General features: G+C 44.4%; 3 protein-coding genes across 6 annotated transcripts in view; 1 reads left to right on the top strand and 2 right to left on the bottom strand.

The window, feature by feature from the left end:
• The window catches only part of ubtfl (upstream binding transcription factor, like), a 191654-nt gene that overhangs the window by 133024 nt on the left and 34792 nt on the right, over nucleotides 1-23838 (top strand). The gene's annotated exons all lie outside the window — the stretch shown is intronic.
• On the bottom strand, nucleotides 2000-12085 carry LOC117385137 (NACHT, LRR and PYD domains-containing protein 3-like). 3 transcript variants are annotated; one of them, XM_055228786.1, is made up of 12 exons: nucleotides 12036-12085; nucleotides 11869-11955; nucleotides 11704-11774; nucleotides 11320-11456; nucleotides 9936-9978; nucleotides 9647-9839; nucleotides 7211-9050; nucleotides 6975-7142; nucleotides 3922-4089; nucleotides 3694-3856; nucleotides 3564-3610; nucleotides 2000-3486 (listed from the first exon to the last, which is right to left on the bottom strand). In XM_055228786.1, the coding sequence occupies exons 4-12, from the start codon at nucleotides 11448-11450 to the stop codon at nucleotides 3477-3479; spliced, it is 2763 nt and encodes a 920-aa protein (XP_055084761.1). In that variant the 5' UTR covers nucleotides 11451-11456; nucleotides 11704-11774; nucleotides 11869-11955; nucleotides 12036-12085; the 3' UTR covers nucleotides 2000-3476. The 3 variants fall into 3 exon arrangements, with proteins under 3 accessions (XP_055084761.1, XP_033838306.1, XP_033838307.1); XM_033982415.2 differs by having other exon boundaries at nucleotides 11704-11955; XM_033982416.2 differs by lacking the exon at nucleotides 11869-11955 and having other exon boundaries at nucleotides 2479-3486; nucleotides 12036-12080.
• On the bottom strand, nucleotides 14071-22076 carry LOC117385146 (armadillo repeat-containing protein 1-like). The gene is made up of 7 exons (XM_033982426.2): nucleotides 21840-22076; nucleotides 20006-20193; nucleotides 19665-19756; nucleotides 18287-18473; nucleotides 17808-17924; nucleotides 17633-17707; nucleotides 14071-17398 (listed from the first exon to the last, which is right to left on the bottom strand). The coding sequence occupies exons 2-7, from the start codon at nucleotides 20165-20167 to the stop codon at nucleotides 17207-17209; spliced, it is 825 nt and encodes a 274-aa protein (XP_033838317.1). The 5' UTR covers nucleotides 20168-20193; nucleotides 21840-22076; the 3' UTR covers nucleotides 14071-17206.

The raw sequence follows: 23838 nt of genomic DNA, 5'->3' as shown, positions 1-23838 counted from the left end.
CGGACTGAGTCTTTCCATACTGGGGCACAGCTGATTTATACTGGTGTACGTGCCCTTTGACTAATACATATGAAAGTATGGTCAGTTTGAGTGTTGTAAAAGGTTGGATAAATAAATGTAATTCATTGATGTAACAGTTTTGGAAAATATCTTTTCTGACAAGCATTGTGGGTGTGCATAGATTTGCAACTTATGATTTGATAAAATTATTCTGTTCAAAGTGTAGATTTTAAACACGTCCAGAAGAATTGGCAAAAAGACTGAAATCTGAACTGGTAAGCAAATACAATTTACAAACCACAAATGTATTTTCCGAACTATAAGTCACACTTTTTTTCATAGTTTGTGCGGGCGTGCGACTTATACTCAGATGCGACTTATATCAGAAATTATTAAAATATATAATTTCACTTCTTTGTTACTGCACGAGGACACTCTAAGCTTGTTTACCAGTTTGGCAGCCATCTACTTCCGGAGCAGGGGGGAGTTGTTCAGAAGCGACACCGAGGGTGAAGAATTCAATGGATTTAGTGATTTGGAGTGAGATCCAGAGTAAACTTGTTAAGTTGTTTCTTATGCTTTAGTTTTCTGATTAACTGTTAATATCTTATGTTAACAAACCAGACACATTTTCAGTTCTGTCAAGTCCAGTGCGACTTATATGTTTTTTCTTCATTGTTACACATTTTTTCTCTGGTGCGACTTATACTCTGGAGTGGCGTACAGACCAGAAAATATGGTAATTCACATTTCAGAACAGGTTTGTACTGTCACGATCCACATGATTCCGGCCCTATGTTTTGCCTCCTGTCCTGTTCCTTCTCTCCCTCACCTGCTGGAGCTGGAACTGGGCTGAGCTCCTGGCTCCTCCCACGCGCACCTGCAGCTCATCAGCGCAATCACCACCACCTGCCATGGATAAGAGGAGCCAGGACCAGACACACGGTGCCAGATCGCCTGCATGTCCACATCCTGTTCTCTGGACCATCCCAGCTCCCTCACTCCCAGCTTTACTGCGACCCTGCTTCCTAGTCCTGGTACAGTCTCTTCTTGTCTTGTTCTCCGCATTCTATGCCTCTGGACCCTGCTCCTCGTTCTGGCTCTGGTCGCCCTGTCTCCGTCCCCACACTCCACGACCCCGGACCCTGGCTCGCACTCTGCTCCCCGCCCCGGCGCTGCCCGCACCATCGCCTCCGCTATGCCGCACCCTCCGCCCCTGGATCCTGGCCCGCACCTCGTCCCCTGTTCACCGCCAGAACAGGCGGTACACTTTACTGTACATTAATTCACGTCTTGTAAATAAACACTGTAAACTTTCCCCGAGTCTTGCATCTGTTGGTCCTATTTGCCTGCATTACGACATGTACAGATCTAAACTACAGGGTCACCAGTTTTTATGCAGAATAATTTTATTGTTGACCCACTGACCCACAGGTTGGTGGTGTGATTCCAGCTCCCACAGATGAATTCTTTGTTGTGACCTTGGGCAAGACACTTAATCCACCTTGCCCCTGTGTACAATGGTGATGTGTGAATGTGTGAGTGGTTCCTTGTAAAGTGCTTTGAGTGCCTTGAAGGTGAAAAAAGCATTATAGAAAAATGTGACCCTTTAACATTTTACCAAGGAAATTATGGTACTTCAAAAATAATGGTTCTCCTGGTGCTTCTGGAGGATGGAGTCCGATCCCTGTATGACCAGTGCAGGAGCTGTGTTCTCTGTTCAGTGCATATTGGACCCCGCCAGGGCTGCCCTTTGTCATTAGTTCTGTTCCTTGCTTTTAAGGACATAATTCCTATTAATAATTTTTGGGACCCCAGGACGGTTCTCAATTGGAAAAAGGTGACTTGCCCTCTGCAGGTGGGTGGAGAGTCGCTAGAGGAGTTCAAGTATCTTGGGGTCTTGGTCACAAGTGAGGGAATGATGGAGCTTGAGATTGACAGCATCTGCAGTGATGGAGTCCATGGTATTGAACTGTTGTGGTAAAGAAAAAGCTGATTCAAAAGGCAAATCTCTCAATTTACTGGTCAATCTATGTTCCTGTAATTGTAAAGGAACCGACTGCAGATCAGGTAGAGAATTGAAAGAAGTTTTTATCTCATGAGATGACTGAAGGTTCAGACAGCAGGTACATGCATGTTACATTACAAAGAAGACTTCCAGTACCCTTCTACTATCTACAGAAGACTGGTCCTATAAGGACTTAAACAAATTTTACACACTGTCCGTACAAGGTCATAAATTGACATACTGTTAACAGTTTACAGGAAGGTAGAATACATCACTAAAAAGATGCTTGCAGTCGTTGAAAGGATGTATTACAAGATCTGAACCTGAAGATGAAGCTCCTGTAACTGAAGTAGCAGGTTCCAATGTAAACATCTTAAAATAAGTTTGACACATTCTTACTGAGAAACAAATTCACCACTGTGACAAACACTGTGTGTTTGTAACACACAGTATTCAACACAAGGGTTAAAAGTAAAGTGAAATGAGTTTTCTGTGCAGTGTGGCTGGGCGCTTCTTCAGAGATAGGGTGAGGTGCTCAGTCACAGGAGGAGCTTGGAGTAGAGCTGCTGCTCCTCCACATCAAGAGGAGCCAGCTGTGGTGGCTTGGGTCTGTTCAAGATGACCCCTGGATGGCTCCCTAGGGAGGTGTTCCTTTGACGTACCATAAAGGAACAGCAGGTTTGTTTTATGTTGTTTTTAAACAATATTAACACACAATTCTGATGGTCTATTCATGTCACAGTAGTTACACGTGTGTTGCCATGGCGCTCCCTCAGGTGACCCCTCACATGTTTACATCATAAACAGTTCAGACTTGTCTAAAACTGTTCACAAATATCCACCAGGGGGCGCTGTTTGCAGGTCCACCACAGACACAGAGTCGCCTACGCCCCACAGTGTAAACCCTGGGAACAGCGGCTCAGAGAAAGAGAAGGAAAAGGTCCAGAGGTGGAACAGTCGTCCATCAGAGAGGACCTCATAGAAGGACAGGGCTCCATCCTCAGAATCCAAAAATACACCCACTCTGCATGAAGACACGCCCACTCTGCCTGGGAACATGCCCGCTCTGTCTGAGGACATGCCCGCTCTACCTGGGGACACGCCCACTCTGCCTGAAGAGGGGTAGACCTTTGTTCCTCTGACGTTGTGTCGGACAGAGTATTCTCTTTCCCAGATCCACAGACTCCAGGACTGATCACTGCCTCCAAACCCACTCTCCCCTCCCCTTTCTCCTCCTCTCCGTCTGATCCCTCTGTAACTCATTGCTATAGAAACTCCCCTCTCCCCACTCCAGTCCACCTCCCAGTAACAGCGCCCCTTCAGGCCAGTGCAGCTCAGGACCTGATAATACTCTGTGAACCTGTCCTCATGATCTGGATACTTCTGCTCCTCCTCCACACAGGTCACAGACCGTTTGTCCTCAGACAAAAGAAGACGTCTGTGAGCTGTGTTTGGGTCCAGAGAGAACTCACAGAAATCTGAAACACAAAAATGAACATGAAAATATTATTATGATAATTAATATAAATGTATGAACGAATAAAAGCAGACTCACACTTCCTCAGACCTGGGACCATCCAGCGCTCTCCAGCAGGATCCAGCCTGAAACACACAAGTCCAGTTTAAACCAGAGCAGACACCAGGACCGGGACCCATACCTGACAGACAGCAGGGGGTGGTCTTACTTGACACACAGCTGGGGCAGGGGTCCGTAGAGAGGTCAGAAGCTCAGCTGAGGGTCCTGGATGGTTGTAGCTAAGGTCTAACTCTCTCAGATGGGAGGGGGTGGAGCTCAGAGCTGAGGCCAAAGCAGCCCCGCCCCTCTCTGAGACCAAACATCCAGACAGCCTAAAGACACAGCATTACACTCATGTGGACACAAGGGAGAAGAATAAATCATGGGAGAGTCTCACCTGAATGTCTCCAGTCTGCAGGGGCCGCTCTTCAGTCCAGAACACAGCAGCTCCACTCCTGAGTCCCGGAGGTCATTGTGACTGAGATCCAGGTGTGTGAGACTGGAGGAGCTGAGGACTAAGGCCAGAGGATCACAGCTGTGAGGGGAAAGGCCACAGCCACAAAGACTGAGGAAAGAGAGGGACATTAGAGACTATAACCGTGACACAAGAGTTTAAATTCAGTCTGAGGAGAGAGAGGAACAGAGGGAAAGTGAAATATTAAACACAATAAATTACCAGATGGAACAACGGTGAAATAAAAAAGACTGCATGTATCTAGGCATTTAGTTGTAACAATGTTGGAACCATAGATACATTTTTTTAATGTTGTTTTTGATCAATATTGAGGTCTAAAATTAACAAAATTATAAAATAATTGTTTAATAAATTATAACTACAGCACAATATGTCGTCTTTAAACTTTCTACATTGTCTATGTTTGGGAAGAATGAAGTCAGCAGTAGTCTGGAGGCCGTTAAGTGTTTATGTGTCAACAGTCATTCAAACAGGTGACTAAAGAAAGGCCAAGTGAATCATCTGTTCTTTAAATTGATCATTAAGGGCTGAGTTACACACCTGAAAGTCCACCAAGGTCCGGACTAAGAACTTACAAAGTATTCCATTATTTTTGTTCATTCACACTACCTCTCCAAATCTAAACTATCTAACTTTTCCCTGGCGTGCTCCATGATCGATCTGCAACAGTGATGTTGCATGAATATTTAGTTTTTCTATTTTTTTCTATTTTTTTTGTTTTTGTTTTATTAAAATGCACTGTACTGCTTAAAGAAAGTTTATATAGGTTGGCTCCAAAGCTTCAGGTGATGCTTATTGTGCTGACTTGCCACGTTAAAGCTGAGGATCGGTCAGACCTGACCCACAGATCACGGTCACAGCATCACAGAACTGTGACCTATAATCTGTATCTGTACAGTAGATTTTATACTGTGAACTGCATACACAGGGGCAGGGCTCCTCACGGCATTATGTGCTCTTGACCTCCTGCGCAGTGCACGGACTGAGTCTTTCCATACTGGGGCACAGCTGATTTATTCTAATGACCTCCTGACTGTAGGAGAGGATGGCAAACTCCAGACCAAAGTCTAAAGGAAACCCACACACACTCAGTACCGGCTCTTTGATCCAAACCATTCCCTGCAGCATAAAATGGGGTCATTAGGACATTACAACACAGAGCACAAGAGATGTCTACGAGCTCACAGGGAAAGAAGAAAGAAGAGAAACATGTACAAAATCTCTCTGTCCCCTCACAGGCTGTGGATATCCCACATGGGCTCTCAGTGGGATGAAAAAATCCAAAGAGCAGGACAAAAGAGAAACAGAACCCAGGAGGAATAGGGTGTTTATCCCATATGTAAAAAACAAACGATTTTCAGATGACACACCATTCCACTGTATTTTAAACCAATTACCACTGCACAAGAGACTATACCAACACAGAAGACGATCAAATTCGGGGATGCATTTGACTGTCCACCTTCACCTTAAACCCTTAAAAGGGGATGAAGGAAGCTATTTTTATAAAGAACAGAAACATTGAATGTTGAAACATTGCATCAGTTTCATTTGTTGCAGATCACATTCTCACCACACTTCGGCTCAAACAACTCAACCTAAAGAAAATGCAATACACCCCTCACCTGATGTGGTGCAAGTCCCTACCTGATCTGTTATTTTCAATAAAGGTTGAGCTGCATCAGATTTTAGCAGTGTTTCGATTTTGTATTTGTAAGTCGAACATATCTGCTCCACACTTGGCCAACGAGAACCCAAGATGGTTTTGCATTGTATTCAGTGGCCCTTGCGCAGGATATGGACTCCCACCATGTGATGTCAGAATCAGAGTGAAAGCTGCTAGAGCGGGCTTCAGGGCGGGCTCAGGGCGGGCTCAGGGCGGGCTCAGGGCGGGCCTCAGGGCGGGCTCAGAACAGAGTTAGGCTAAAATTTATAAAGCCTACTTTTTGGCGCTTTGAGGATTACATTTTTTAAAATGTTCATGTTGTGAAAATACAGAAGAATTGCAACAAAATCTGACCTTTGTGACAGCTATGGGTGCTCTGTCAGCCAACCACGGGCCAAAATCCCCAAAAAGCATTGTGGTCTATGAAAGAATTCTTTCTGGCCCTAAGCTTTTGGGAGGTACATCACCTGGAGCAGCCACTAGTCTATTTCCCGTACGGACAGAGGAGTGTCTCCCAATTCTTAACTTCTTATTATAGATCCATGGAGTGGATGGATTAACCCTGGAGTGAACTTTATTACCACTGTCCAGGATATAAAGACGTGGATGAAGGTAACACATGGCTGTACAGGCAGTGAGAGCATTACAAATACATGTCAAATACAGTGTTGTGAAGATTAGCCACAGCTCTTTACTTTATGAGCCCTGTAAATGATTAACCTGACAACTGTGATCGGTCCAAGAAATTGTAATATGTTTTTGTCTATATATGAAATTATATGAAATAAGACCTGACTATAGGTCTTGTCATGGTATATTTCCCCTGTTTTGACCATCACACTGGGATTTATTTTATTCATGCTCTGAGCACTACTTATATAAAAAATTGCAAGTTGGACTGAATCGAGGCTGGTTAGCGTTCAACCACTCTGGCGTCCTCTTGGAACTGCTTCTTTAAGCCGCACCAATTCAAATTAGTGCTTTCACACCAGCCAAAACGCACCCAACTCACAGATGTCCCAGACTCAAGTTTGCTTAAAGCAGTTGTAGGTGTAAAAGCCCTCAGTCTCATAATGTGGCCAGCTATAAACAAGGACAGGGCAGTTTAACTCTAAAACTCCTCCTGGACTTAGCCAACTCAGTGCGGTGTAAACCCTAATGTCTCAAGCTAGGACCATCAAATGTAAAATTACTTTTGAACCCTTTTCTATCTTGGACCAGACCACTTCTGGACGAATGAGGGTTTACACCATGTTGTGCGTTTGAGAACCTTATAAATAATTCATCTGGGATTACTGACAAATCTCACCTGAGAGTGTTCAGTCTGCAGGGGGCACCCTTCATTCCAGAACACAGTAGCTTCACTCCTGAGTCCTTGAGTTTATTGTGACTGAGATCCAGGTGTGTGAGACCAGACGAACTGAGGACTGACGCCAGAGGACCACAGCTGTGAGGGGACAGGCCACAGCCAATCAGACTGAGGAGAGCGAGGGACATTAGAAACTAGAACCAAGACACAAGAGTTTAAATACAGTCTGGACTCACAGGGCTTTGGTGGACGCTCTGACCACTGGCAGCAGACCCAGGAGAGCTGTCTCTGAGGCCTGGTACTTCCTTAGATCAAACTCCTCCAAGTCTGAGTCTGAGGACAATAAGAGGAAGGACAGGGCCGACCACAGAGCAGGAGACATGTGTCTATAGCTAGAGAGCTGTCCTTCTCTCATGCACTTCTGTATCTCCTTTACCAGACTGTGGTCATTCAGCTCGTTGAGACAGTGGAGCAGATTCAGGCTTCTCTCTGCAGATAGACCCTTTTCATTCAGCTTTTGCTTGACGTACTCTACCGTCTCCTGATTGGTCTGGTCACTTTGTGTTTGAGTCAGCAGACCCTGCAGCAGGCTCTGATTGGTCGGCAGAGACAGCCCCAGGAGGAAGCGCAGGAACAGGTCCAGGTGTCCATTTGGACTCTGTAAGGCCTGGTCTACAAAAGAACGGTAGAATGCTGCCTCAGACTCAGGACTCTCAGATGTTTCTACTTTTAAGGTGCGTTTTCTTTTTCTTTTACGTTTTACTCCAGATACAGGGCTATCAGAGGAAAGTGGTGTATCCAGAAGTTTCCTCCCAGAGCTGAAAAAGGTCTGATGGACGTGAAGAGCAGCCAGAAACTCCTGCACACTTAGATGGATGAAGCAGTAGACCTTGTCCTGGTACAGGCCTGGCTCCTCTCTAAAGACCTGTGTGAACACTCCGGAGTACACTGAGGCCGCTGCAGCGTCCAGCCCACACTCGCTCAGGTCACACTCATAGAAGATCAGGTTTCCTTTCTGCAGCTGCTCAAAGGCCAGTTTTCCCAGAGACCGCACCATCTCCCTGGTCTCTGGAGTCCAGTGAAGGTCCATCCCTGATCTCTGGTGATACTTAATGTTCTGGACTTTGGCCTGCACCACCAGGAAGTGGATGTACATCTGTGTGAGAGTCCGGGGCAGCTCTGGTTCCTCTGTTAGGTCCAGAAGTTTCTGTAGAACTGTGGAGAGGATCCAGCAGAAGATTGGGATATGGCACATTATGTGGAGACTGCGGATGCTCTTGATGTGGGAGAGGACGGCTGTGGCCTGTTCTCTGAACCTCTTCCTGATGTAATGCTCCTTTTGCAGGTCGGTGAACCCTCGCACCTCTGTCATCATGGAGACACACTCAGCAGGGATTTGATTGGCTGCGGCGGGGCGGGTGGTTATCCAGAGGTGAGCAGAGGGAAGCAGGTGCCCCCTGATGAGATTTACCAGTAGCACATGAACTGAGGCAGACTCTGTAGGGTCAGTTATGACCTGGGTTCCTCTGAAGTCCAGAGAAAGTCTGCACTCATCCAGACCGTCAAAGATGAAGAGCACCTGGAGCTGTTGGAAGCCGTAGAGACTTTTGGATGGACTGAAGAAGTGGTGCATCAGTCCCACCAGGCTGAACTGTGTGTCTCTGAGCACATTGAGCTCTCTGAAAGTGAACGGGAACAGCAGCTGGAGGTCCTGGTTGGCTCTGCCTTCAGCCCAGTCCAGACAGAACTTCTGAGTTAGCACTGTTTTCCCCACGCCTGCCACGCCCTTTGTCAGCACCGCTCTGATTGGCTCTGGTGAGAGCGGGCGGGCTTTAAAGAGGTCTTCACATGTGATAGTGGTCTCTGGAGCTGCTGGACCCCTGGACGCTGTCTCCATGTATCTTACCTCATGTTCCTGGTTGACCTCAGAGGCCCCACCCTCTGTGATGTAGAGCTCTGTGTAGATCTGTGTCAAGAGGGTGGAGTCGCCTGCTTTAGCCACACCCTCAAACACACAGCTGAACTTCTGCTGCAGATCAGACTTCAGTTTCTGTCTGCACACTCCCACATTAGCACCTAAAAAAAAAAAAAAAAAAAAAAAAAAGTTAACTCAAGCCCCTTCTAAATACATCTTCACTGCAATATCATTGAGTAAATAAGCTACTTTCAATTGTGAAGTTAAAGATGCAGCATGTAACTTTTCTGGTGGAGGGTGTGCAACTTCCTTTCTCGGAATGTTCCACAGTACAGCATTCATGGAGACAAGCAGGTGTCTCCAACAGGCCAACTTACAGGTCAGATCTCTGGAGAGATGACACTACTCGCAGTTAGAATTTTTGTTTTTCAATATATTTTTGAGCACCAGTAAAAGCACCAGTAAGTTAATACATGCAAGTTACATTTAATGCCCTACTGTTGAACTTTTCAGGCAAAGCAATAACATCACCATGGAGAAAAGATGGTGATGGACCCTCCACCACAAAAGGGACATAGTGAACCTTAAATTTAAACACAGTACTGCCAGCAGTTGTTCCTCAGATGAATAAATCACCGACCTAATGTACCTGGGTCATAGTACTTTCTGTGAGCCTAAAACACCTGTAGACTTTTGTCACTGTGAAGTCCAGTCTGGTGTGGTCTGTTCCTCAGATGGACAGTAACAGAGTTCTTACTGTCCTGCAGGCGCTGGGCCAGCTGCTCCTGGTCCATCCTTCTCAGGAAGTCCAGGGTGATGTTCAGAACCGCCTCTCTGCTGCTCTGCTCCTTCTCCTCACTCTCAGAGCATTCTGGGTAATCTGAGGCCAGGAGCCTGTGGAGCCTCTGCAGCTGCTCTTTGACAAAAGTCAGGACGTCCTCCTCCAGACGCTGGAACAGAACAATAAGAGAAGAGTTTTAGTCAAAGAGAGTACCTGAGGAGCACCTCAGAGAACCCCACACATGCTGCACTCGTGGGGTACTCACCCTGAATATGGCGTCCAGCTGCTCCTTTTCTGGCCCTGGCTCCCTGTTAAACAATAAATTCATCATCATTTATCTATTCCAGACTCATGGTCCATAAAAGAACACAATAAGAGACAACAGTAAAACAGGGTTATAAAAGACAGTCAGTGTTTCCATAAAGAGCAGTGATTCTGCACAGAACTAAACCTGGGACTCACCAGCATCACCACCACAGAGTTCAGACACTCATTTAGGCCACACAGGAATTTATACATCAGGTTTGTCAAGTGTTCACATGAGTCTGACAGAACAGGACCAGGACTTTATTTGCAGCATTCTGAGGGCATCATGAGAAGATACTTTGATCTTTTGCAGTGTGACCTTATATTTGCACCACAGTGGGGCTGTGTACAAGTGTACAGGAGGTTCACACACAGAGACAGTGAACAGGAGAGTCCCACAGCTCTGAGCTCTGATTCGTGTCAATCAAAGTTTATCTGAACGTGGCACACCCCGGTTAGATTTGCTCCAATGTCACCAGTACGTCTATAACAGTGTTTTGCCATAAAGTTCTCACTACCAACTCAAAAACACACTTCACACTGCAAGTTGTTTTTTGCATAAATGTCTTAATACTGAGATGCAGGTGATTTTTATTTGTTTTTAATTAAAATTACTACTGAATTCAGATAGGTGGGACAGCAGGTAAAGTGGGACGATTAAGCATTTGAGTATTTTTACATGTGGAAACTAAAGAGCCAGTCATCATTTGTGATCTTAAGTTCAAGTTCCAGACCCTGTGTTTATAAAACAATAGTTTTGATCCGAGAGCATCACAGTGAGTTTGGTGTAACGTCAAAGTGAGCGACATTTACACCTGTGCATGAAAACAACAGTGACATGTCAGACTGTGGCTGGAATGAAAGAGCTACACGTCCAACTGAATTTGAATTTATATTTCCAAAGACACCATTTTTTGTGAAACTCTTGTCATTCAGGTAAAGTGGGAGACCAATGTTCAGGTAGAGTGGTGTTTTTTAATGCAGTTTGGTCTAAATACTTCTGAATACATACTGTGTAGATAAAATAAAGTCAGGAACATCCATATAAAGTCAGAGAAAAATGCAAAAAAAAATAAAATAAAATAAAATAAAGGAACAAAAAAGACTCAATAAAACAGGTCCATATAAGAGGGCCTATAGACACACGCACGCACGCGTTGATCAGTGCTAGTCCTCATTATCTTATGTCTGTGTACGTGTACCCCTCTGGAGGACATGGACATGACAAAGCAGGACAATAAGAGTGAATGAGGCATGAGTGAGGAGGGAATCACACAGTTACAGCCCGACTCAGTTAGTCTCTGTTTATCAGTGTGAAAAGACCAGCTCAATGGCAGTCTTACCTCTGGTCTTCAGGAGCAGCTTCACTAAATAAAGGAGGAAGGTTTCTGGAGTCATCACTTTTCAGAGACAGAGAGATGGGAGCAGGTTTAGGTCTCGGTTTGGACCCGGGGCCAGGTCCAGGTGGCTCCATGTTGAGCTGGAATCAGAAGAAGAGTCCATTTTAATAAAACATACAGAGATGCTTCCTGTTAAAGTTCTGCTACTGTGAAATATGTTTGTGTTAGGACTGTGTCTCCCTCTGCTGGTCATATGACAATATTACACCAAACTGGAATTTTTTTTCTTTTCTTTTTTTTCTTTTTTTTCTACTTTCCAAACAGGTCTAAACAAAGACTAAACCAGTTCTAAGAAAATAATTGTACTGTGGAACGTTTCTGGTTTACCTGCTTTTTTTGATGGAGATGTTATTGTTTTTGTAGTAGGGCGATGGTTAGAGCTGGTGCTGTTGTCTTTACTGTGGGGAGTAGACAGACAGAGCGCAGGGTCAGAAATAAACTAGTCGTGACCAAACATCTCTCCCTCTTCGTCTATCCACAGCCACGCCACACCTTTAGTCTACACAGTCTAAATCTTGCTGTGTGCCACTTGCTTGTGCCACCCAGCTTCCCCTAGAACTGGCGCCCATAACGCTTTGCCTGGAATAATGACCAATAGGTTACTAAATCCAAATTTATGTTAAGTTATGATTTCTGGGGTAAGAAAAACAGATACTTACTGCGTCAAGGTTGTGTGTGTGTGTGCGTGTGTACTTTCACCTGGAGTCACGTGACAGCCCGATAAGTGGGCAGGACCAGGTCTATTGTTAATCTGCAGAATACATATGCCTCATTGGGTCAATATTTAAAACTACACTATTCTAGCCACGCCCACCGCTTTATTACTTAGATACATTAAAAAAGCACTGAATAAAAATAACAGTTTTACCCATGGCATCTAGAGGGCACTCCAACTTACATACTTTTATCCAATCAGTCAGCCCAGATATAAGGCGCCTCTATCCTTCACTCAAGACACTTCTGCCTGACCTCCATACTGCATCCTGCACTTTTTTTTGGCCCCAGCACTTGGTAATTATTGAAACAAAAAAAGTATATATGTGGATCAAGTATACCTGCCTTTTCTGTTATTTTAACCTTCTTCAATGAATTCCAAACTGCTAACAGCTACTCTACATCACACAGACCAAGGGTTAAAAGTCCAAAAATCCCTGAATTGAATGAAGTTTAACAGTGAGACCTTATTGTGTTCTTGTTGCTGTTGTTTTAACCTGAGCTGTCATCGTCCAGTATGGGGTCTGACTGTGCGCTGGAGGCTGGTGTTTTATGCATCTGAACTGCTGATGGTCCGAAGTCTGGTTCTAAACTTGAAGCTGGATCAATCCTGCGTCTCCAGCTCTCAATGCACAGAAGTACATCAGGAGTAAATACAGACGGAGGAAATGAGGCTTCTGCTACTGTCTCTGCCCAGTCTGTGGATGCTCTCTGCACATTGAGGGAAGGGCAGCCTGATAAAAGGGGAGTCATGGTGACCTGCCCCATATATGAGTGCGATGTGAAGTGTGTTTGCTGTTCCCGTTCACTTTCAGAGAGCTCAATGTGCTCAGAGACACACGGGTCAGCCTGGTGGGTCTGCTGCACCACTTCTTCAGTCCATCCAAAGGTCTCTGCAGCTACCAACAGCTCCAGGTGCTCTTCATCTTTGACGGGCTGGATGAGTGCAGACTTCCTCTGGACTTGACAAGATCCCAAATTGTGACCAACCCCAAAGATTCCGCCTCAGTTCATGTGGTAAACCTCATTAGGTGGACCCTGCTTCCCTCCGCTCACCTCTGGATAACCCGCCCATTCAGATGTTTTTGTGTTTCAGACTCCTGTAAGTTCTCTCTGGACTCAGAAGTATCCAGATCATGAGGAAGGAATAAATTTCTTTAGGAGTGAGTTACAGAGGGATCAGACGGAGAGGAGGAGAAATGAGAGGGGAGAGTGGGTTTGGAGGCAGTGATCAGTCCTGGAGTCTGTGAATCTGGGAAAGAGAATACTCTGTCTGACACAACGTCAGAGGAACAAAGGTCTACCCCTCTTCAGGCAGAGCGGGCGTGTCCCCAGGTAGAGCGGGCATGTCCTCAGACAGAGTGGGCGTGTTTTCATGCAGAGTGGGTGTGTGTGGGAGAAGGGTGTGTCCTTTTATGAGGTCCTCTCTGATGGACGACTGTTCCACCTCTGGACCTTTTCCTTCTCTTTCTCTGAGCCGCTGTTCCCAGGGTTTACACTGTGGGGTGTAGGCGACTGTGTCTGTGGTGGACCTGCAAACAGCGCCCCCTGGTGGATATTTGTGAACAGTTTTAGACAAGTCTGAACTGTTTATGATGTAAACACGTGAGGGGTCACCTGAGGGAGCGCCATGGCAACACACGTGTAACTACTGTGACATGAATAGACCATCAGAATTGTGTGTTAAAGATTAATTAGACATATTTTAAACAGATCATTGTTTCTGCATTTCAAATAAAAGCGCAAAAAAACTCCCGTGTGACACTGACAAAATAAAATATAAATTACATTCTAAGAGACAATGGAGACATTTGAAGGGGCTAAATCTGGAAAGAAAAGCTTGATGCTGTTTCTTAGATTCTTTCAGGCATTTTTTTAAGTAGAACTGTGGTGCTTTTAGTGTTTGCGTTGACTGCCTAATAGACAACCTAACCTGTACATATGGGCTAACACACATATCACTCAGGTGTTTGGAGAAAAATGACTTTATTTTCTCACATCAGCAGCAAACAATAAAGACACTTGAGCCACATTTTAAATCAAAACATAATACAAAAGTCTCCAGCGTGACCTGAGTTTGATCCAAATCACCCAAAACAATAAATATGTGATCAATAACACTGCCAATAATAATGAAGGGCCCTCAGAAAGAGCATTGATAGATACAGAAGAGGGTTAGAGAAAAGTGTTGGAAAGAGCTCACTAATGTAACTGTGGAGCTCTGAAATAAACAAAATCTGCAGAGAAAAAATATATGAAAGGTTTGGTCCATGTGTGATCAATGATAAAGAGAGGAAAATGCAGATGTGTGATTGGTCAGTCTGTGTGAAGAAGCGGGGCTTGACTTCATTCATAAAAACTGTTAAAGGTTGAGATCTCATGGAGTATTTTATGTGTCAAAATTATATCATTTTAGATCAAGTTATTCAGTTTAATTAGCGGTGAAAAAACACACTGCACCGATGGTCATGGTTGGCTGCTCTTGTGGCTGCCCGGCTCTCACACTGAGCAGTTTTTAAACTTTTTAAATTTTTAACTTAATATTTTGGGATTTTGACCAACTAAGAAGTGCAGCTTGTGCAGCTCAAAAGGACAGAAGTTAAGGCCTATTGGATTGTGTGATTTGAGCAGTTTATTTTTCCTGTATCCATGGCGACCTTGCATGACGCTAGCAACAGACTTTTTACACCAATTCAATGGGCTTTCTACACCAAAATACGGCAGAAAAAAACACTCCAGGAGAATGTCCCATTTCAACACTGAACGAAACAACAGAGCAGAGTGAGGCTTAGGAGAGGCTTTCTGTTGTCTCCAGAGTTCACCTGGTGCCCCCTGGAGGCTGCTGTGATGCTGCAGGACACAGGGGAGGGGTGACTCTACTTGCTGAGCTGCACTGAGACTTTTGTTCAAGTTTTCCATTATTGTATTTTGCTGCTCAATGCTTAATCTGAACCTCAGGGACAAATAAAGGGATACTGATTGATTTTTACCATGACATTTTAGAATAAAGTAACTTGCGGAACATTGTATTTTGAAGCAAAACACCATCACTAGCGCCAGCCAATCAGACATCAAGACGAAAGAGAAAAAAGGAATTGTTTCATTGGTTTAAAATGTGCAAAGTAAAATATGGAGAGAACCACAGTGAAAATGTGTAACAGAAGAATGTTAAAAAATATAAATAATATAAATAAGAAGACAACACAGGTTAGAAACAAAATAAAGCACTGCTCAGGTTTAAAATAATACAATATATGAGTCTGCAGCCATCACAATATTCTCAGTGTTGGTTAGCTGTGATCATGTTCTCGAATTTGATGATGTCACAATCTCTGATGAAGGGCGGGGCCTATATAACTATGGGCGATTCAGTTTTTTTTTTTTTTTTAAAGAAATCTCCAAACTTCTTATCAACAAATGTTGAAATGTTAGGAATAACTCCACAAACTTGCCATGTTAATCTCATGGCTGCTTAGCTCTGGAGATCAGAGGGCTTTCACTATGTGGTACAGTGGAGAAGGCTCTGAACTTTGAAGTTTTTGCAGCAATGTTAGCACACTGGCCTCACAGCAAGGAGGTCCCAGGTTCTGTTCCAGATCTGGAGGTGTGTCTGTGTTCTTCTGACTTAACTATAGCTGCAGTGAATCATGGACTAAACCAGGACTAAACCAGGACTAAACCAGGGCTAAACCAGGGCTAAACCAGGACTAAACCAGGACTAAACCAGGGCTAAACCAGGGCTAAACCAGGGCTAAACCAGGGCTAAACCAGGGCTAAACCAGGGCTAAACCAGGACTAAACCAGGACTAAACCAGGACTAAACCAGGGCTAAACCAGGACTAAACCAGGGCTAAACCAGGGCTAAACCAGGGCTAAACCAGGACTAAACCAGGACTAAACCAGGACTAAACCAGGACTAAACCAGGGCTAAACCAGGACTAAACCAGGACTAAACCAGGGCTAAACCAGGGCTAAACCAGGGCTAAACCAGGGCTAAACCAGGACTAAACCAGGACTAAACCAGGACTAAACAAAACCGGTAATGATTCCTGTAGATTCTCAAAGCCCAGCTCCTGCCAGTGCCTGGAGTGCGTGGATTAATAAAGGTGCACTATGCTACTTTTCTGGAGGTGGGTCTGTCACCTGCTGGTCTCTATGGAGCTTTGCTTGGAATGTTCCACAGTAAGGAATTAAACACATCCATCTCCATGGACACACAGGTGACACCACCAGGTTAAGTTACAGGTCAGATCTGTGTGGAGGAGACCCCGCTCACAGTAAGAAGTTTTAAATACTCCACAAATTGAATCAATGCAAGATAAACTGAGTTAATGACACAGTGTGGAACAAGATAGTATCTCCATGAAGGCAAGCAGGTGGTAGACTCCACTCCAGCAAAGTTACTTGCACCTTTAAACAGGTTCAGTAAAACATTTCTGAATAATACTTGGAGACTGATTTATATTTCAAAAGTGGTTCGCTCATATTTACCGAGGTCTTGGAGGGCACTGGTGTGTTAAGACATTTTGGTTTTAACAGAATCTGGTCCCACCACTTTGAAGAAAATGTCAATGCAGTGAAACAGGACTAAACCATTCCGGTCCGGTCAAAGTCTGGCCAAGGTCCGATCAAGGTCCGGAAACGTCAAAGCCAGGTCCAAACCGGGTCTAAACCAGGTCCAAACCAGGTCTAAATCCAGTCTAAACCCAGTATAAACATGGTCTAAACCGGGTCCAAACCGGGTCCAAACCAGGTCCAAAGCAGGCTCGAACCAGGTCCAGACCAGGACTGAATCAGGACTGAACCAAGTCCATACCAGGTCAAAACCAGGATTAAACAGGATTAAACCAAGATAAAACCAGGATTAAAACAGGTCTGAATCAGGACTAAAGCCATTCTCACAGGAGTGGTACAGTAAAGGTTCAGAAAATGTAGTAAAAATAATGTTCATGTGAATTTTGAAGAATTAGAAATTGTTCCCAAATACACAGGTGGATTTTGCTTCTACTGACAGAGACTGATCCAAACTGGGCCAAAGTGATCCAAACTGGGCCGTACTGCGCCACTCAAGGAAGCAGCCCTTTAATTTTGATTGACATCTCAGGAGGAAGTGATGTCACCAATAGAAGGAGCGGGACAGGAAGTTGGCCGCTGCCCCTAACCAGCTGGCTCCTTCCTCTGCGGAGCCCACGCGAGTCACAGCACGGTCTGGGTCCAGGGACGGGCTCTCGTCTTCGGGCAGGTACTCCGGCAAGTCCTGGTTCTGCTCCACCTCCACAGAGCTGTCCTCTGGAAACGGCACGAGCATCTGAGGAACAGAGAGGACAGGCACAGGAGTCAGAGGATACAGAGGAGCAGGTACGAGCAGAGGATGCAGAGGACTGGGTCAGAGGAGAAAGTCAGAGGATCATATGGAACAAAGGAAAGGAGCAGAGGTGAGGGTCAGAGGAGCAGAGGATGTCGAGGAGAGGGTCATATAAAGCAGAGGATGCAGAGGAGAGAGCAGAGGAGAGAGCAGAGGAGTAGAGAAGAGGGCCAGTACCTCTTCTCCGTTCTCTCCTTTGACGACCTGTTGGGCCTTCATGACCTGGGTGGAGGCAATCGCAGATGCCAGAGCCTAAACCAAACAGAGAGCAATTGTAAGACCCCAGTCTATACCAGGACTAAACCCAAGTCTAAACCCAGTCTAAACCTGCTCCCTCACAGCAGGTCCGTACCTCAGTCTTCAGGTCTGAGCGGATCCGAACGATGCAGCGTTTCACCGCCATCTGGAATGTGAAGCTGATCACTCCCCTGATCCTCAGCAAGGCCTCCTCACACAAGCCACGCCGACTCTGGAACAGAAGCCAGAACTGAGCCAGGACTGAGCCAGGACTGAGGTATGGGTGGATTCACACTTGGTCCTGTTATAGTCCTGATTTAGTCGGAGTGTATCTTAATTCTTCTGTAGTGTAAGGGTGAACCAGGACTAATCCAGGACTAAACCTCACTCTACTGCTCCAGTCTCACGTGAATAACTCTTATTTTTTTTCTTATAACAACAAAATGTAATTCACACAAAACATATTATTCACTGTGTAAAGATTTCACTGCTGCAGGAGCTCAGTCTGGAACCAATGACATTAAAGACTCTCTTATCTGTTTGACCCTGGATGGCTTCACCCTTTAGTGATCTTATCTCCAGTTCTGTTCTTACCGAGTCATCCAGTCCGTCGATGTGTAGGACCACAGTCTTGGCACGCTTGTTACTCGCTCCCAGGAAGAAGTGGGCCTTTCTGCGGGCGCTGGGCGTTTCCCTAGACTCGGGCTCTGGAGCAGCCGATGTCTGGAGCAGCTCGTACACTTCCGAGGCCAGAAGCTTCGTCTCTCCCGGAGTTGTGGATCTGAAGAGGAACCAGCAGCTGTTATGTTCAGTGTGCACAAGACTCAAGAATAAACACTACACTAACACAGGCTGTGGGGAGAGAGGTCAACATTATTCAGCTACTCAATAATCGTGATTCGTGTCTGAATTAGGGACACACCGACACCACTCTTTCCAAAACGAGTATGAGTACTTAATTTTGAGTACTTGCCGATACCAATACCAGACATTATTTTCAAAGGGGTTCTGTTAGTGTTAAATCTAATTAATTTTAAAGGATTTTCATAGCACAGTGTACCTTTTCACTGGAATATGTATTTAAGGAGCAGTTTTAAGTTTCTACTAAATTCACTGTAGTTAAAATTCTAATATAATTTAGAGTACCTTTAATGTAAAGTACCTTTAATGTTTACTTTTCCATCTTTGCTGATGGCACTTTGCACCAGGAGCTAAGGAGCCACTTTTAGCATAACAGTGAGTGTTTTTTTTACTTTTATCACAGCCACACTTGGACTGGATGCTCTTTTAAAAGCTCTGAACTCACTCTATTCAATTGCTAAATGTATTTGTCATACAATAAATCAGAATGCCTACCTAGCACAAGCAAAAAACAGTCAGAATCACTTATGAACCTACTGCTATGTAAACACAAGCACTGCATTCATACCTGTGTGAACTATAAAAACTCCTGAACATTTTCATGGGTCATTCACATAAAATAAAAGCGGATCTTAAATGTGCAGAACAGTTAATGTGTTTCTTAATGGTCGGCTCCGCTCTGCTCAGAGCTCACTGTTCAGCAGAGTGAGAGATGAGCTGAGAGTGAGCATCAAATCATTTATGATGTGAGCTGTTACAGTGGTATCGTCTCTTTGTATCGGCATCACATTGGTGAGTACTGGCACCTGGTATTGGTACCAGTATTGCGTATTGGTAACAGTGCATCCCTAGTCCCAACATAACTGAAAAATAATGATTGTGACAATATTTCGAGCAGCATTTTATCTCTATTGTACAAAAAGTACACCTAAAAGTACACCCCACTTGAAAGTGCGATTTCATGAAGCTGGTCACATACATGTGTTAAAATGTGAATGAAAAAAGGATTTCACTGTTGTTTGGTCATGATGTCAATCCTCATGTGGCAGAATGGTTATCCTGACCCTTAAAGGAGTAGGTTGTGGGTTGTGAGTTAGATTCCTGTACTCACTTTTGGACCACGTTTTGGAGGCTGAGCATCATCCCCAGCTCTCCCTTCAGCCTCTCCCTGTTCGCGCTGCATTCAGAAAGATACCGGATTGCCTGAAAGAGGCAATTAGAACCAATCAGAACAGAGTATATAGTCGTGTTTAGTCCTGATTTAGTTTAACTTTAGACCTGGTATAGACCTTCTTCATACAGTCAATCTTGACATACAATGGGTTTAGTCTAATTTAATCCTTGTTTAGCATTCTTTTTGTCGGTCCAGAGTCCTCGGCCCAGAGTCCTCGGTCCAGAGTCCTCGGCCCAGAGTCCTCGGTCCAGAGTCCTCGGTCCAGTCCCTCCTCTCACCAGCAGAGCGGAGTAGACCACTTGGGGGTTAGGATGGTCTAGGAACAGGATGAGCCCAGGGAGACAGCCCTGGTCCTGGATTATGGCCCTGCGGTTCATGGGGTCTGCGGCCAGGTCCCGGAGCTGGTTCACCACAGCCAGGGCATCCGGCTCTGCACTCATGCTGCCGCTAGGGGGCGCCCATCCACCTGCAGGACAGAGAATCATCACAGGATCACATGGGAATAACCAATTGCAAAAGTATTAGTTATTATATTTGTGATTCATGTGTCACAGTCTAAAGACTGAAATCTGGACTTTAACGTGCATATCACATGGTTAGACAACTCATTTCCCTAATGCCTTGTCTTTCTAGTTTTGTAATTTTGGTAAAAGTTATTTTACTTCCAGGTTGGACATGGGCCGTAGATATGACATACATACAGGTATGTTACCTAGCTATCATAATGTTTAAAAGGTCTACAATGGTCTAAATTACACAACAGACAAATACAAATTACCCAAAACTTTTTTTGTTACATTTTGTTAAATGAAAAAAAAAGCCTTCCTTGTGCGTAAATTGTTTCTGCATTTTGAATGGGCTTGATGATAGTTTAAGACGTATAGTAGATGTAGGAGGTAGAGGGATTGTTTTAGATATCACAACTTTTTATTTTCAACTTTATTTCATAAACTGCCACTTAAGTGATGTGAAACCAATCATACCCCTATTTCAGAACATTTTTACAGGTTTGAACTAGGGCTGCATCTATAGTCTATCGGGTTTTCCTTGCCATTTGATTGTGTGTATTGGGGTTCACTGTTATATGATCAGCACTTTGGTCAACTGTGGTTGTTTTTAAATGTACTATACAATTACATTTGACTTGTCTTGGGGTGACTCCTGACACCTCAGTTGTCATTTGAATATCCTAGATAATAACACAAGGGTTGAGGGATAAAAACATAAAAAGGTTCCTTTTTCACTGTCAAGTATGGTTTGCACTATGCCTTTATGACAGAATGTCCATATATGTGAATGTATTTATGCTTATGATTACTATGTGGTATATATTTTATTAGATGTATTGTATGTTTGAGTGGTGCAATCTACATGAATACATGTATGTTGAAGGAACAAATAAACTCTTTAGTGTAAATATGCTCCATCTAGGTTTCCGTCTCCAGGTTTCAACCTTTATTTTGTTAATAATGCAGCCCTAGTTTAATTGTCTAGACTAACATGGTTAACAGGGAGTACATCTGATGCACAGGGACATTTCAGGCATAGACTTAAACTACAGGGTCAGCAGCTTTTACACAAAATAAGACCCATGGAGACACAGGGAGGGCATCTGACACACAGCGACAGTATCTGACACTGGTCTCACAGAGAACAGGAGATTTACATAAAAACTAAAACTTTTTGAATCAATAATTTCTCATATTCAAATTTCAGTAGCTCCTTGTTTTTTCCATTGTGTAGCAGGCACTTTTGATATTATCACTGGTTAGTGGTTCTATCCAGTTACTGCCATGTTATTGAGCATGACACCTGCGTCACTTTACAACAGATGCACCAGTGACTGAGTGAGGCAGATGCTCAGTGTAATGTGGTTTTGTGGCATTGTACTCTACGCAGCAGCTCTGCCTCGGTCAGTCCTCAAGGAAAATATCCGGCTTTTTCCCACCACTATTCTGCCGCCACGAGTCCCATCGCAAGCTCGTGTGCTTCTTCAGCTGGAGCCGGGTAGAGAGGCGGGCTTCACAGTGAAATAAACCTCACCACCCGCCCTCCGTCCCCCCACAGAAAGCCTCACCGCACACGGGTCTCTCGCTCCCGTAGAAGCCTCACCTTTCTCGGGCTCCGGCCTCAATCACCGCCGCTGTGTCCGCCCCGGAACATGCGGCACACACCGGACAGAGCGTGCTTCAGCCGCCGGGTCTCAACCGTCACGGGGCCGGCGGCTGCTGTCCGTTTCATCACCCGAAATAAGAAAGAAGAAAGCCGAAATAAATAAACGAAAAAAGGCGTTTTCAGCTGGCGTAAATAAATGTGGCTGCTCTTCCGCTGTCACTCAGGCTGCGTGATGACGTACGCCAAGCGTAGACTGTGATTGGACAGAAAGTCAACACGTGATATCGATAAATAAAATAAATGAATAAATAAATAAATTGGCTGGGTTAACGTTCCCTTTATGTAATGCAGAGTAACCTGTTTATTTCATTGCAGTATAATTATTCAAAGTAAAATTAGTTTTTTAAAATGTTTTTTATTATTGACTGAAATCTTTGTGTCAGAGGTTTTGGACATTTCTGTGTGAAACACAACACAATCCTGCAGTAGCTCCACTAGAGGGAGACACTCTCTGTGAAGCTTCAGACTAAACACAGACGCAGCAAAGCCAACTGTCAGTGTGAGAATCTAAGCAGACTTCAGAAAGTTCACATGAGGATCACTCAGCTGTGTTTTGGACACATGTTTCCTTTAATGGCAGCACTGCTCCTGCTTTTGTTGAGTGGTAAGTCTTATTGAAACCTATGTTGACACTTTATTACATCCACTCAACACTTACTGAAGAGCAAGAAGCAGCAGGAAATATGTTCCTAACTTGTACATTCATTTGTTTTCATTTAGGAGTCAGATGTGAAGAGCTCACTGCTCTAAAGCCTGAGGTTTGTGCTCCAGAAGGCTCCTCTGTCTCTCTGGGATACTTTTATCACAAACTACCAACGTCTATTGATTATTTCTTCTGGTACAGAAAATATCCAGAAAAATTTCAAGAATTCCTCATTTCACATTCTGGAAATGGAATTTCAGTAACAGAGAAAGTAAAAGGACTAAAGTTTGAAGTGAAAAGTCAGAACGTCTCTCTGCTCCTGTCCTCTGCTGCAGTGGGAGACTCTGCTTGTGTACTACTGTGCTGTGAGGCCCACAGTGACAGGAAACCCACAGACTCTGAACAAAAACCTCTGAGAGAAAACAGCAGTACTCCACACATCCACTAGAGGAAGTCCACATTAGAGTACATGCAGATGTCTCCTGTTTGTTCAGTTGTTGGTGAAGGTTTATCACAGAAAGCTGCTTCCATGAGCCATAAGATTATGACACTTCTATATGTTGAGTAAATCCTCAAAGCTCCACTAAAGAGTGAATGACCTGGAGCTCAGAGCATGTGTGAGAAACACATTCACCAAACTTAACATGCCATTATTTTCTAAACTGAAGGTTTCTCTCATTGAACCATGTTGTAATGTTTCCTCATCAAAAAACACCTGGAGAGTTTCAAACGCCCCCTAGTGCCTGCTCTAAGTCAACACATCCTAATCCATGAAACACCTCCATATTTATAAAATCCATACACTTTGGTCAAACTTGGTCTGTTGTAACAAAAACACATGGCAGTCCCTTATGAACTATTTGCCTAAACATCCGACTCTTACTATTATCTTACTATTTATAGAAGTGCTGTGGAGCTTAATATTATAAATGACAGGAGTTTAACTCTTTTACTCTTAATTATTTGAAACAAGCTGTTGTTGGTTTCTAAAAGTATGAATAAGTTGCCGTCTGATGACCAAATACTGAAGTTTGGGAACCACAGGATCTCATCTCTGCTGTTTGTAGATGATATTGTCGTGATGGCGTCTTCAAGCCAGGACCTGCAGAAAGGACAAGGTCACAGATACAAGTGGCAGAAATAGGTTTCCTCCACAGGGTGGCCTTTAGAGATGGGTTTTAGGAGTTCGGTCACATGGGAGGGGCTCAGATTGGAGCCGCTGCTCCTCCACTTCGAGAGGAGCCAGCTGAGGTGGCTCAGGCATCTGTTCAGCATTCCCCTGGACGCCTTCCT

This window comes from Periophthalmus magnuspinnatus, chromosome 17, assembly GCF_009829125.3.
Source record: "Periophthalmus magnuspinnatus isolate fPerMag1 chromosome 17, fPerMag1.2.pri, whole genome shotgun sequence".
Classification (NCBI taxonomy): Eukaryota; Metazoa; Chordata; class Actinopteri; order Gobiiformes; family Gobiidae; genus Periophthalmus; species Periophthalmus magnuspinnatus.
This window is presented reverse-complemented; position numbering and strand designations above follow the sequence as displayed.